Source organism: Protopterus annectens, chromosome 1.part0 (genome assembly GCF_019279795.1).
Source record: "Protopterus annectens isolate FY-2018-M chromosome 1.part0, PAN1.0, whole genome shotgun sequence".
Classification (NCBI taxonomy): Eukaryota; Metazoa; Chordata; order Ceratodontiformes; family Protopteridae; genus Protopterus; species Protopterus annectens.
The window spans coordinates 659,512,231-659,526,530 of record NC_056725.1 but is presented as its reverse complement, the minus strand read 5'-3'; the positions used below and the strand labels follow the sequence as shown (position 1 = coordinate 659,526,530).

Genomic DNA, 14,300 nt, shown 5'->3' with positions numbered 1-14,300 from the left:
AAACGTTTGTAAAACCTTCAAACTGTACCCAACCCAATAAGGCTAAGAGAAAACCCTAAAACGTAAACGGGCAAAGCTTTATTCAAGGTAAATTTGCCATCAGGCTGGGTGACCATAATAAAGACTTCTGCAGCCACATTTGAAAAATGAGGGAAAGGAACAAGAATGTATTGTGCTAGAATAAAATGGTGCTGCTATAACAGTCTGCAGCAATAACTAAACACCATAATACAGACTGAAACAAATTTTAGCCCACAAAAGGGAGTCTGCAGTCCAATCTCCCTTCAACGAAATCCTACCTGAAGATGCTTCTGAAATGCTTATTTGTTCTATCACTATGGTCAGAAACACTTGTTCCATCAGACCAGATGAAATACCAGGAAGCCGGAGGTCTGCAATTAAAATAGTATAGTATGCCCCCTGCTGCTGTTCTTAATGCAGAATTAAAAGTGGATATGTCCCTTGTACCTGAAAACAACCTGCTTAGTCTTTGTCCACAATGGAGGGCCTTCCACATACCAAATTAATTTCAGGCCATTCCACCTCACAGGCAGGATGCGTAAGGTGGTGGAGAGAATCATCATGGATCTTTCTTTTTTTTCAGGCAGATATTAAAAGCATCCTAATCCTCTTTCTAGTTTTGTTGGAGGTAGATAATCTTGTAAATTTCAATAATGTGACACCTTCCTTCCAAAATGAAGGCTAATCGGTCACAAGCAACCAACCTTTGAGTGTTTGATACTGTACCCCATGACAGACTCTGGTATAAACAGAATAATTTAAAGTTAAATGAAACTGTAATAATTTGGGTCCACAACTGAGTACATGGCCGTACACAGTAGCTAAGAATAGGAGGACATTTTCCTCTGTCATTTGCTATCATTGGAGTCCGGCCCTGGTGGCACTCCTGTTTTTTTTTTTTTTTTTTTTTTTTTTTTCTTTCAGGTATCAAAACTTATTCTGTTAGTCTGAACAAATAGGCTGCAGTCTTGAGAGCATTGTCCTTAACTCCACGGGCAAAATCTCCTTTCAAATAGCACTTGATATTGTACACAAGTTGTACAGAAAAAAATATTCTTGCCTTCATTTCAAAAATGCCGCATCTGATGTTGTCCTTTTCATTCTTCCTCACAAATGGACTCTGATCTGAACTGACTCTACCGCATACACTAGATATCCGATCTAAAGCTCCTTTCTCTACCCATAATGCCCTATTCCATCCCCATAACCTCTGATCTCATTTGCTGCCATCGAGCGTTTGTAGGCAAGTTTTTATTCTTTTTGTTTGTTCTAAAATCTTTGTAATTACTCTTACAACCACCCTGTTAGTGGTCTCTGGCATTAGGTGTTTTGCTATAAATTTATCCGTTTCTAATTAGTTGTTATTGTTGGTACCTGTTACTTAGTTTGAAAGGTAGCGCTCTTAAATACCGTAGTTGGTCTTTTCATCCCTTTTCTAAGGTCTTTTTCTGGCAGTTTCCTTTGTCCTTTCCTAGTGTGTAGTAATTTTTTTTTTTTTTTTTTAATTAATATTGCTGTTTGTTTTTTGCTATTGTTCACATAGGGTTTGTTTTTCCTTTTCTGTAACTGTCAAGACAAACCTACAGGTTTTAAAAAATGCACTTCTTGTGAACATAAGATACCCAATTCGGATGCCCACAAGGAGTGTCTTTACTGTGTAGAAGCAGACTGCACGGTATGCTCTAACTTTATGCCCAAAGCATTGGCTGACCGGTGAAATAAGTTAATTCTTAAAGGACTACTACTTACCAGCTTTTTCTGGGGCTCAAACCCCCCTCTAAATCTGCCAAGTCAGTTTCTTCAGAGGAGACCTCTTTTTTGCTTCTGAAGTCCCCAAGGGGTTCTTTGAAGCTGTTAGAGAAGATCTGTAAATTTTTGGATCCAACTTCCTCCGATCTAAGTCTGGAAGCCTTCCTTTGGATCCTAAGTAGTACTTGGATCTGACAGTGCCAGCTCTGATCGTGATCTCTTCACACCCTTCTACTTCATTGTCAGATCCAAGAGCTAGTTCTGCCCAAAGAAGCCATACCTCGGTTATACAGTGAAACCAGTATCGCACTCCTTGCCAGTTCAGCTCTTCCAAACATCGAAGACTCATTCCAGGTCCTCATCCACAGTATCTTCCTCGAGTTTGTCAGTGGTGGACATGGATAGAATTAAGTGAAAATTTCTTGGGGCTTAAATCCAGAAGGGGTCCTGCCAGCTCCGTCCCCTTCTGGATCCATGAGTGCACCTACAGAGTCCCCACTATCTCCCTGCCTGATCCCACTGAGTCCCAGGATCCGACCTATGGTTTTGGAGTCCAGGATCCAAGATCCTCAAAAGGTTTGGTGTCCGGTCCGAAGAAAGTTTCTTCCTTGACTCCGATGGTCCCCCTGACTGGTTCTGCTACGATACCCTGGGATCAGAGTGGGTCTCTGAGCCAAAATGTTGGCTCTGGATCTGAGGGGTTGGGTTCGGCTCCAATTTTGTTGAATCAGTCCCTCCTCCTTGGAGCTTTGTCTCTGAACATTTCTGATCCGATTTCCCCCCTTGAGACTCTAATCCAGGGGTGGCTGTGGCTCTGAGGAGGATGGAAAGGGATTCCCCAGGTCCTTCGACTTTCAGGCTGGTAAAAAGGGCTTTTTCTTTCCACAGACATCCGTCGTCTGTTGTATCCAATCGTATCACTCTCCCTTCCTTTGTTCTGAGCCCATCAGACCTACCCTACAGGGACGGCCAGTTTCAGGAAGTCTCCAGGCATTTCTCCTAGAGGAATTTCTTCTCTCTTCTGACACCTCCCCCGAACATTCCACAGAGAAGATCCCTCAGAAGAGGACATGCAAGAGGAGTCAGACTCCCTGATGGAGTCTCTCACAGAAGACACCAATTTTTGATGAGGGAGAGGGATCCCTCTGATTGCCACCTGATATCTCCTTTGGAGATATTCTAGAGATCCTCTGGCAGAAAGGTGGTTGGTCATCCAACTCTCCTCTTGAAGAATCTCTGTTTCTAGAGGCTTTCGGTTCTGGACCATCTACGTCTTGGGTGACCCCATGGTGGATGAACTGATTTTGGTTTCCCGATGGGCATGAACGGAACTGGATACTGTGAAACCCATCCCTAAGCATCAAGACATATATTTTTGGCTGTTTCTTCTGATAGAATTAACCAGGAACCCCTTACTCTAGCAAGGTCTATGGTCGTAGCAGTGACAGCCACCAAGAAAGAGCTGGCAGAGCAGCGCTCTTCTGTCCATCCTCTGAACAGAGTCCAGAGCATTGGATAGATTTGAGAAGTGAATGTTCACCTCCTATACCTTCGCGCTGAGGTCTCTAAATTACCTGGTACATTTTACTAGACTGCAGAGAGATTTGACTAGGTGTTATCCAATACTGGCTCAAGAGTCATGTTTGTTGAGGATTTCAAAAAGACTTCCTCTCAACTGGCCACTGTGCTGTCTATTTTAAATGCTTTGAGGTTGATCTCCCATACAGCGGAAGGTACCTCACAAGCAGTCAGTTTAGGGATAGCCATAAAAGAGACATGCCTGGTTGCAGCTATGTAATTTTGTGGAGCCCTTCAAGAAGTCCATTGTTAATGCCCCATTTGATGGCATGTCTTTGTTCGGGCCATCAGTTTGGGCCACGCTTACCCACAGCAAACAAGAAGGGAAGATGCAGTCTGCCGTAGGAATCAAGTTTTCTACCTATTAATGGACGTTCTCAAGAAACCAACAAGGTGGTAAGAAAATGTGGTTCCGTAAGTTTCTGGGACCTTTCCAGGATTTGCACGGGGATAATTCCTCCAGAGGCAGAGGAGGAAGCTTTAAAATTCTTGGATGCTAAGAATAATATCTAGAGGTTACTGCATATTATTTTCCCTTCTTTCTCCTCCCCAAAGGAGGAAACTTCCCGATGTTTCACCTAGTCAGTGGAAGGATGCAGCACAAGAAATACAAAAGCTGCTAGACAGGAGCCATTCAAAAGGTCCCATCCGACCAAGTAGTATTCAGAACTTGTGCTTCTTTTTAGTGCCAAGGAAAACGGGGGAACTCTGACCTATTTTGGATCTAAGCAAGTTGAACCAGTATGTAAAGAAGGTGAAGTTCTGAATGGTCACTGTTCAGTCCATCCTGCCTTTTCTGCACAAGGACGATTGGATGTGTTCCAAAGATCTCCAAGATGTGTACTTTCACATAAAAATAGACAGACAATCCTGGAGTTATCTATGCTTTCAGCTGGGAGCAATCATTTCCAATTTTAGAGCTCTGCCTTTTGGACTCACCACAGCCCCCAGGGTGTTTACCAAATGCATGGCAGTAGTAGCAGCAGCTCATGTGAGGCTCAACGGATTCCAGATGTTTCCATATCTAGATGATTGGCTTCTTACCGCCCCATCCATGCACAAACATCTACAAGCCAGGGACTATTTGCTTCAGATTTGAAACACCTTTGTTATCTTGATAGATCTTACCAAATAAAAACTAGTTCCAGTACAGAGCCTGGAATTCATAGGGACTCTCCTTGAATACTACAATTTGGATATCTTCCTTATCTTGCCACCACAGTACATCCTTAAGCCTTCAGGTTCAGACTATACTTTCTCACCCTTCTCTTTCAGCAAGATTAGTGCTGCAAGCTCTGGGGTTATGTCAGCTGCCATGCTACTGGTTCCCTTAACATGCTTCTTTATGTGAATTCTCCAGTGCAGCTTAGCTGTACAATGGTACATTCTTTTTCAATACCTATCCTTTCCTGTAAGACTCGTACCAATTTGCATCCGCCATATTCATTGGTGGATTCAGTCAGACCATCTTTTTGTGGGCAGACCATTCGTTCTTCTGCCCCCTGTTGTTGCCACAGTGACCACAGATGTCTCCCAACTGGGGTGGTGGGGGACATTTCTCGGGAGGGACGGTCCAGGCCATGTTGTCTCCTCTAGAGACCAGTCTGCATGTCAGTGCTCTAGAAATAAGAGCACTCCTAGCATTGCAGGCATTTCAAGATTCTCTCCCTCTGGGGACTATTGTAGTTCTGATGGACACGTCAGTAGTCTGGTACATCAACAAGCAAGGAGGAACCTGATCTTACCCCCTGTGCAGAGGGGCCATGAGGGTTTGGGAATAGGAGCTCTCTTCAAATTGCTTTCTTATGGCGACTCACATCCCGGGGAAAACTAATGTATTGGCAGACAAGCTAAGCAGATCTATTCTGATGCCTTAAAAGTGGTCTCAATCAGTTGGTAGCGAATATGATCTTCAGCCATTGGAGCCAACCTTGCTGCAGCCTCTTTGCCATCCCCTTCACCAACAAGTGCTGCAAGTATCTCGCTTTGATTCCCCCTCAGGGGGAGTTCTGTGACATCCCCTTCACCAACAAGTGCTGCAAGTATCTCGCTTTGATTCCCCCTCGGGGGGAGTTCTGTGAGTAATTTATTAGTGAGAAGTATATAGCAGAAGATATGGAGGGGGAGAGAATGTGGTGGCCAGAGAGATGTTTGGGATAAAGTAGATGAGCTTAATGAGAAGGTCAGTGGTATGTTGGGGGGCATTCAGGTAATGGTTAGTTTAGAAGAAGTGTGAGTCTGCACAAGTGATGTGCTGTAGTTGGTGGCAATAGTTTGTGATTGTTTGGGGAGAGGTGGGAGGAGAGAGGAAAGAAGTAGGAGATTGGGAGCAGTGACATTGCTGTTTGTCAAGAAGGAATGATTTAGCATCCTATTTGAAGGTTTGAGGTGCATTTATTTGGCAAAGGAAAAGTGGGAGGGAACCACTGTTTGCCACATGGCAAGTGTATAGGGAGTCCCTATGAAAGCTGTGCAAGGGAGTCACATTTGCCAGATGTTTTTTTCAAATGAATGAAGAGTGCAAGAAGAGGTGTGTATCATTGCAGTAGACTGCTGAGAGAGAGACAGGCTTGTGGACTGTGGAAGATTTGTTTGTGCTACTGTTAATTATTTGAGGTTGGGGAAATTGAGCCAGTTCAGCCTTTTGAGAGCTACACATTTATGTGCTGTTAGGAAAGCTAGTGGCTTGTTAGTGAGTTATTGAACCCATCTGGACTCTTCCATTTGCAGGGAAGATGGACCCCCCCCCCAAAAAAAAAAGGCTGTTTTGATTAAAACATCTTGAGGTAATGTACAGTGCTTTTGTATAGGAGACTTGGGATGAGAAAAACTTTGGCATCTAAAGTTGAGTCATCATAATTGCATATTTTAGCAAGGAATCCCCCCCCGCCCCAAAGAAATCAATAGGACATTAATGTGGTTAAGGAGACCTTGTTCCATATCATTTGATACAGTAAGTGCATATCTGCTGTTAAGGCTTTTACTTTACAGTGAAAATAAAGTGAGAATACTGTGCTGTATCTGAAGCTGATGCTCAGTATGCTTGTTTGATTTTTTTCACCCCTGTAGTCTGTTGAAAGTATTATTGGTGGAAATGCTTACCAGCATAGCAGGGTAAACCAGTGGACAAGTAATGTGGTGGAACAGACTCTGGCTCAGCTCACAAAACTGGGAAAGCCTTTCAAATACATTGGTAAGTGTTTTGATTGAAACTGTTATTTCAACATTTTCTTTGCTTGAATATTCTCCAATACATAGCTTTTTCTCTGCTTTTCAGATGTCCGAGTATCAGCAGTAATTTTACTTCTGGCTTAAAATTTTTCTCTATTCAACTTAATTCATTAGATAGAAAACAGTGCCTCTTTTTCTAGACACAAGCTCTCTATGAATAAGGTAAGATGGTGTCCTTATGCAGTTCTTAATGATACAAAAAATGCATACTGCAGAGATATGGAAAACTTGGATTTTCCAATTTGTTTGATGCGTTTCTGCTTTGGCACTAATGGTGGTTGAGTGACGCAGTTAAGTAGTAGTATCACCTCACGACAAGAAGCTCTCTCAGCTGGAAAACATTAATTGTGGAGTCTGCATCCCTTCACTTGGTCAGCATGGGTTGTCTCCAGCTACTTCAGTGTCCTCTCAGATCCCAAAGGCAAGTGTTAGGTGCATAGTCTACACAAAATGATGGGTAGATGTGATTACTGTGCACATGTGTATGTACAGTAGAAGGACCTGTCAGTCTACGTCCAATTCCTACTTGCCTGAACAAACTCTAGATGATGATGCTGCTGTTTTGGGGGTTTCTATAAGAGTCTGATGCTGCTTGAGAACAATGACTGGATGGACTGTATTGTTTGGTGCTAGTACTAAGGTTTACTCTTGCAGCAGAAATAGCCTTATCTGTCCAGATATATATATTTGAACACCTTTATTGAATTATCCGTTGTGACGTAAGCAAACTTACTTTTATATAAAGGTAATCAAACCATATTAACAAAATCATATTTACAGACATGATACATTACATATATTCAATTTCTGCTTTCTCTTAAACCTCATTCGTCCTCAAACATTTTCTGCATGGATTATTCCCAGAATTTCCATTTTTTTTCTATGTAACTTACTGGTACCCCTTTCCAAAGATCCCAGATGTTCATTGTGTTTCACTGTTGCAGTCATTACACTTGGGTTATCCTGCTGGCAGGCAACCCGCAGTCGAAGTCGTGGTCCAGCGTCAGTTGCTGGCGCCTCTCCCCTGACGTCAGTGCGCCAGGGGTATAAAAGATGCAGCCAACGCCATTTTAGTCTTTCTTGCCATGCGGTGCCCGAAGCAAAAGCAGTTTGCAAGTGCCGGTCAGCCGACACCTGGGATTTTCGAAATCTAATTTCAAATCCGAAGTCCTCAATAAAGCTAAGTACCCCATTGGGGAAACTTTTTTCTTGCTCCAGACCGATGTCAGAAAAAGTTAACAATTGTATTTCTTGTGGGAAGCAATTATCTCATAAGGATTTCCACTCTTACTGTATTCCTTGCCTAGGCCCTGACCATGACGTTGCTAGTTGTCAGTTTTGTGCTAGATTTAACCAACGCACTATTAAGTGTTCTTTACAATTTTGCTTTTCATTACTTTGGCAGAAGGTTTAACTACATAATGCCGTCGGGACAACCGGAATTCATAAAAACACAAGGATAAAGACAAGGACAAGCATCCGAAGTCCAAAACCGACGATTAAGCCTCTTCTTGGCCAGTCGCCGGTACTTAGTGAGGCGCTTTCGCAGCCCCTGACTCCTGCTACTTCAGAGCCACAGGCCGCCTCAGACTCCCACATGGAGGCAGCTAGGCCTCTGGATACTCAAGGTATTGGTCCTTCGGAAATTAATCCCTCAGATGGGTCCGGAGCCACTGAGCAGGCATCGGCTTCTGAGGGTGTCTTAGTCCTACACAACTTTATATAAAGCCTACTTCAGCATCCAAGACAAAGTTTAAAACAGTTTTAAAGACGAGGAAACCAGTACAGCATTCTCCAGGACAGGCTTCTATGCCTAAGAAACAGATGCTCAAAATGGCCGAAGACTTAATTACTTTGATCAGGGGTTCCCATCCCCCTCCTGATAAGAGGCCTAGGCAAGACACTGAATATGATTCCTCTGATCAGGTTTCCATTTCCTCTGATTCCTCTTCTGATCAGGGATATTCTGTTCCTCCCTATGAGGATTCTGATGCTGAAGATTCTATTCCTTCAGCTTCTCCTCCGGAGGACTATTCTTTTGGGGAAACTCTGCATACCATGAGGGAGCATTTCCATTGGGAGAGCCTGGATTATTCCGATTCTAAGAAAAGACTTGGAGACTTTCTTTTATTTCCTCAGCACAGACCTCTTGCAATTCCCCCTGTTCTAGCCATAGTAGCTATGTTCTCTGAGTGCAGCCTGTCTTCAGACTCTCTACCTCCTGCCCCTGTTAAGACAGACAGATACTACAGGGTCCCAGACGCCCATAAATTTCTTTACAAAAACCCTGCTGCAAAAAGCTGCAAAAACCCTGCTCCCTGCTGCAAAAAGCTGCAAAAACCCTGCTGCTGACCAGAAACTATCTCACAGTGTCCCAAAGGGGTGAAGGTTGCTTCAGCAAAAAACCCTGTCCCCTCAGACAGGGATTCTAGGGCTTTGGACAGATGGGGGAAAAAAAGTTTACACTTCTGCTACCTTGGCTGTAAGGGCTTTAAATTGTCAGTTTCATATGCTCAAATATCAGCAATATTTAATGTCTTTGTTAAAACAAAAAATGTTGACAAATTCTGAATGTACTGAGAACAAAGATTTGCAGGATTTATTGCATGCAGCTGAACAGGTGAGAAAACATACTTTGCAATGTGGCTATGATTCACTGGAGGCCTCATGCAGGGCCGCTGTTACAGGTTCTGTTATTAGAAGGCATGCTTGGTTAAAGAAACAGAATCTGCCTGATTATGTTAAAGCAAAATTATTGGATGCTCCATTACAGCATGATACTTTGTTTGGTGTTAAGGCAGAGGAGGTGTTAAAGAAAATGGAGGATAAGGCAAAATCTATGCCGACAGTAAAGGATTTCTTACAGATACAGCCACCCAGATTTAGCAGGAACTGGCCCTCTAAGAATTGGTCCTTTCCAGTGTCAGACAGAGACCACAAAGAGGCAGATTCAGACGCCCTAGAGGCAGGCAACAGCCCCAGGGCTCATACAGGCCCAAACAATGGGGTGCTCCTACCTCCAAAAGCGGAGAAGACAAATCACAGATTTATAGAAAAAAGTCCCACTGACTTCCCTCTGCCAATGCCAAGCACTTATTTTTTGACAGCACCCTTAGGGGGAAAACTAGCACTTTTTTCACAAAACTGGCACAAGATTACCAAGGCCAAATGGGTCTTAAATATAGTCTCTCAGGGTTACAGGTTCCACTTTCACACCCTTCCAAAGGCAAAAGGTATGCCAGACCTGCCACGCAATCAATGGCAAGAGGCACAAAAACAAGTTTCATCTCTCATGAACATGGGGGCTATTCAGCCAATGCCACAACAAGAGCAGAGACAAGGATTTTACTCAAGAATTTTCTTGGTACTAAGAAAGGACAAAGCCTGGAGACCAATTCTGGACCTGTCTATACTAAATACTTTTCTGGGCATTCCAAAATTCAAAATGTTGACTCTACAACAGCTTCTGCCCATGCTGGACAAGAAGGCTTTGCTTGTAACTTTGGACCTCAGAGGCATACCTGCATGTCCCAATCAGACAAACTTGCAGAAGATACCTCAGATTCATAGCTGGCTCAATGCACTACCAATTCTCTGCACTGCCCTTTGGCTTATCTACTGCGCCCAGGGTCTTCACAAAATGCCTGGCACCAGTAATTACATTTTGCAGACAGAGGAATTCAAATATACCCCTACTTGAGCGACTGCCTTATTCAAGCAAAGGATAAAGATATTCTGCTACAGCATCTGGCGTTTGTAAAAAAAGATTACTAATTTGCCTAGAGTACACAGTAAACGAAAAGAGATCAAAACTAGTGCCCTCTCAAGAGATAATATTCCTGGGTGCAAACTTAAATACAACTGCCCAGATGGCTTATCTCACGCCAGACAAAGGCATCTGACTTCTTACTTCAAAGACATGGCAACAAAGACCCAGTTATCTGCAAGGAAAATTCTGCAGGCTCTGGGCTACATGGCATCCTGCATTCTACTAATTCCATATGCAAGACTGCATATGAGGAAACTACAATGGTATCTAAAAAGTGTTTGGACTCAACATTGCCACAGCCTGGAAACAGTAATCACTCTCATTCCCTGCCTGCAACAGGAATTTCAATGGTGGGCACAGGCCTGTCACCACAACAAGGGACAGCCATTCACCTTACCCACTGCCAGGCAGACACTAACAACAGATGCATCAGATTATGCCTGGGGGGCGCACATGGCAGGAAAATATATTCAGGGCACATAGCCCACAAGCCAAATGCATCTTCATATCAATCAAAAAGAGATGCTAGCTGTACAAAATGCCCTGACAGCCTTCAAGGATCTACTTCATCCAGGACAACTACTGATAGACAGACAATACTACAGTCATGTGGTACATAAGCAAGGGGGGCACATTCTTACCCCCTCTGCAGGCAAGCCATGACTTTGTGGAACACAGCATTGACTTATCCAAGTACATCTGCAAGCACAATTCCTGCCAGGAAAGACAAATACTTTGGCAGATGAACTAAGCAGAAACCTCATGGATCCTCATGAGTGGAAACTGCATCCACAAATCTTCAACATGATAACAGGGAAATGGGGATGCCCAGACATAGATCTATTCGCCTCCCCTCACAACTGCCAGCTACAGAGATTCTGCACTCGGGCTTATCACAAGCAAGCATGGAAAGTGGACGCCCTTTCATTCAGCTGGAAAGCCCTTACAGTATATGCCTTCCCTCCTCTGCCTCTCCTCTCCAAGGTACTCCTAAAGGTCAGACAAGAGAAGCCAAAAATGATACTGATTGCCCCAGACTGGCCACGCCAACACTAGTACCCAATCCTAAAGAGCTTGTCTCGAGGCCCAGCCTGGACATTGCCTCTAATACCTCATTTGCTGACCCAACAGAATAATCAGATCCTGCACAGCCAACTCAGAACCCTAAATCTGGCTGCATGGCAGATAATGTAATCATTCAGAACACACCTCTCTCTAAAGCAGTTATGGATGTTATTTTGGAGGCCAGGAGGCCCAGCATCAGAAAATCTTATGCAGAAAAATGGAAGAGATTCTCTGCTTGGAACCAAGCACAGGGAATTGACTCGCTTGAACCAAATATTCCTCAGATTTTACAATACCTTACTGAGATGCTGGACAAAGGCCTATCCTTCTCATCAATTAAGATCCATGCCTCTGCCATTTCAGCTCATTACAATACGGACCCACCTATTTTTTCTCATCCACTGCTAAGACAGTATCTCAGAGGGGCCAAAAACATAAGACCTCCAAGGAGAGCTCCAATACCTACATGGGACCTCAATTTTGTCTTGAAAAAACTCACACTGCCTCCTTTTGAGCCAGCCAATACAGCAGAGATAAAATACTTGTCATGGAAAACCGCTCTTCTCCTAGCAATAACTTAAGCAAGAAGAGTCTGAGTTACAGGCACTAATGGCTGTGGAACCTTTTATTATTTTCCATCAGGACAAGGTTTCTAAGGACCAACCCCACATTTATGCCTAAGGTAGTGTCCAGCGTGGCTCTTAACCAAACCATACATTTGCCTACCTTTTATCCAAACCCACAGAATAAGGGGGAGAGACTTCTGCATACTTTGGACATACACAGACAGCTACGCTTTTACTTGGACAGCTACGCTTTTACTTGGACAGCTACGCTTTTACTTGGACAAGACTAAAACCTTCAGAAAGACTGAACAACTATTAGTGGCATATGCTGCAGGTTCCCAAGGAAAAGCCATTTCAAAGCAAACTATTTCAAAATGGATAGGCCACTGCATTAGTTTCTGCTATTCACAACATGGCATATCAGTGCCCAAGGCCATTAGGCCACATTCTACCAGAGCAGCAGCCACTTCAGCAGCCTTCGTCAGAGGAGTACCAACCAAGAATATTTTGGAGGCTGCAACATGGACTTCAGTGCACACTTTTACAAAGCACTACCATTTACCTCTCTACTCTAAATCCAGAGCAGGCTTTGCCACTGCAGTTCTGCAGGGCCTCATAGCCACTAAAAACACTATTTAGGCCCAGCCGCCCAACCTCAGCTTTGGGATTCAACCCAAGTGTAATGACTGCAACAGTGAAACACGATGAACATAGTACAGTTGTGTACCTACCATAAATGTAGATGTTTGAGTGTATTCACTGTTGCAGTCCAGGTTACACTCTCACCATCCCACCTTTTTCTTTGGTGGGACTTATCTGTACCTATCTATTCTATACAACCTATGTGGTGTATTTGCTTGTAGATGAAGGTTATGTGCATGCTTTTTTATGATCATAATTTTTACAGCCTACCCTTTTGGGGGTACCCGACATCTGGGGCAAGAAAAACTGAAGAAAATGGCATCGGCTGCATCTTTTATACCCCTGGCGCACTGACGTCAGGGAAGAGTTGACTGCAACCGACGCCAGACCTAGACTTTGGAATTCAGGCCGACTGAGGGTAGCCTGCCAGCAGGATAACCCAAGTGTAATGACTGCAACAGTGAATGCACTCAAACATCTACATTTATGGTAAGTGTACACAACTGTACTTTCTTAGTATACTTTCTACTACTTTTATGAATATAATAATCTGTATGACTTTTATTCTCCTTAGGGACTGGAGTCCAAAATCTCTTTTTCCCCTTATTTCTTGAATTAGCCCCCTGCTTCATTATCATTCCTTTCCTCTTTGAATTGTAGCTTTCTGCTTATGTTATATATAAAAGCCTTAACTGTGTAGCTCTAAAATATCCCTTCACATCAGTTAATCCAAACCTCCTTGTTCTGTTTGGAGGATCAACTTCTCCCACTTGACTCTTGCCCTTATCTCCTCCCATATAAAATCCTTCAACTCTTTATTAATTGCTATCTACAACTTCTCTGGTTGATAAAAATGTGTGTAACCTGTGTATAAAACTAAAGAAATATTTACTGCTTTTATTTTGCAATCCGTAAGCAAGAGTTTCTTCCCACATATCCTTAGCTGCCATAACAGAATCCTGTTTAATCCACAGAATACTTCATTTAATCATGTCCCCATAAATATAGTACTGCTGAACCACTTCATGTGTGAGTACATAATTTATAGCTATAGCCTTTGTTTTATCTTCATTCATTTTATATTCTGAAAAATAACTCTGAACTGCCTCAGAATGTTCCTCAACACTAAGATGTCCTTTTCTGGTTTCATCAGGTACAAAATAATATCCTCTGCAAATAAAGCTAACTTTTCTTGAACACCATACCAATTAAATTCTTGAATTTCTGAGTTCTTTATTTTCTTTGCCTTTGATTTTTGCCTCCAGTCCTTTACGTATCCTTCAATTAACTGTATTATTGTGCCTGGAAATGCAAATACTTCCATTGCCCCACTCATAAAATCCTAGCTTACTCTGTCAAATGCTTTCTGTGCATAGTGACCCACCTGTGCATAGTGACCCACCAGTAACAGCAGTATTTTCTTAAATTGCTTCCCTCTGGGTCATCATTGTTCTATCAATGTTGTCAAATGTTTGCTTCCTCTCCACAAAACCACATTGGTTCATAATTATCAGTTTTGTCATCACCTTTGCCATTCTTTTAGCCATTTTACACACAAACTTTATAATCATGGTTTAAAATTGAAATGGGGCTTTATGAATCTGGATATTATGAGTCTCTACTGTATTTAGGTATTACAGCCACTACAATTTTTCCAGTATGTTGGTGCTTCCTCTCGT

General features: G+C 42.9%; 1 protein-coding gene across 4 annotated transcripts in view; it reads left to right on the top strand.

Moving 5' to 3' along the window:
- The window catches only part of DYNLT1 (dynein light chain Tctex-type 1), a 599,949-nt gene that overhangs the window by 240,968 nt on the left and 344,681 nt on the right, over positions 1-14,300 (top strand). For all 4 annotated transcript variants that reach the window (XM_044061985.1, XM_044061983.1, XM_044061984.1 and 1 more), the window contains exon 3: positions 6,418-6,541. In XM_044061985.1, coding sequence (XP_043917920.1) covers positions 6,418-6,541 — 124 coding nt within the window. The remainder of the gene's footprint in view (positions 1-6,417; positions 6,542-14,300) is intronic.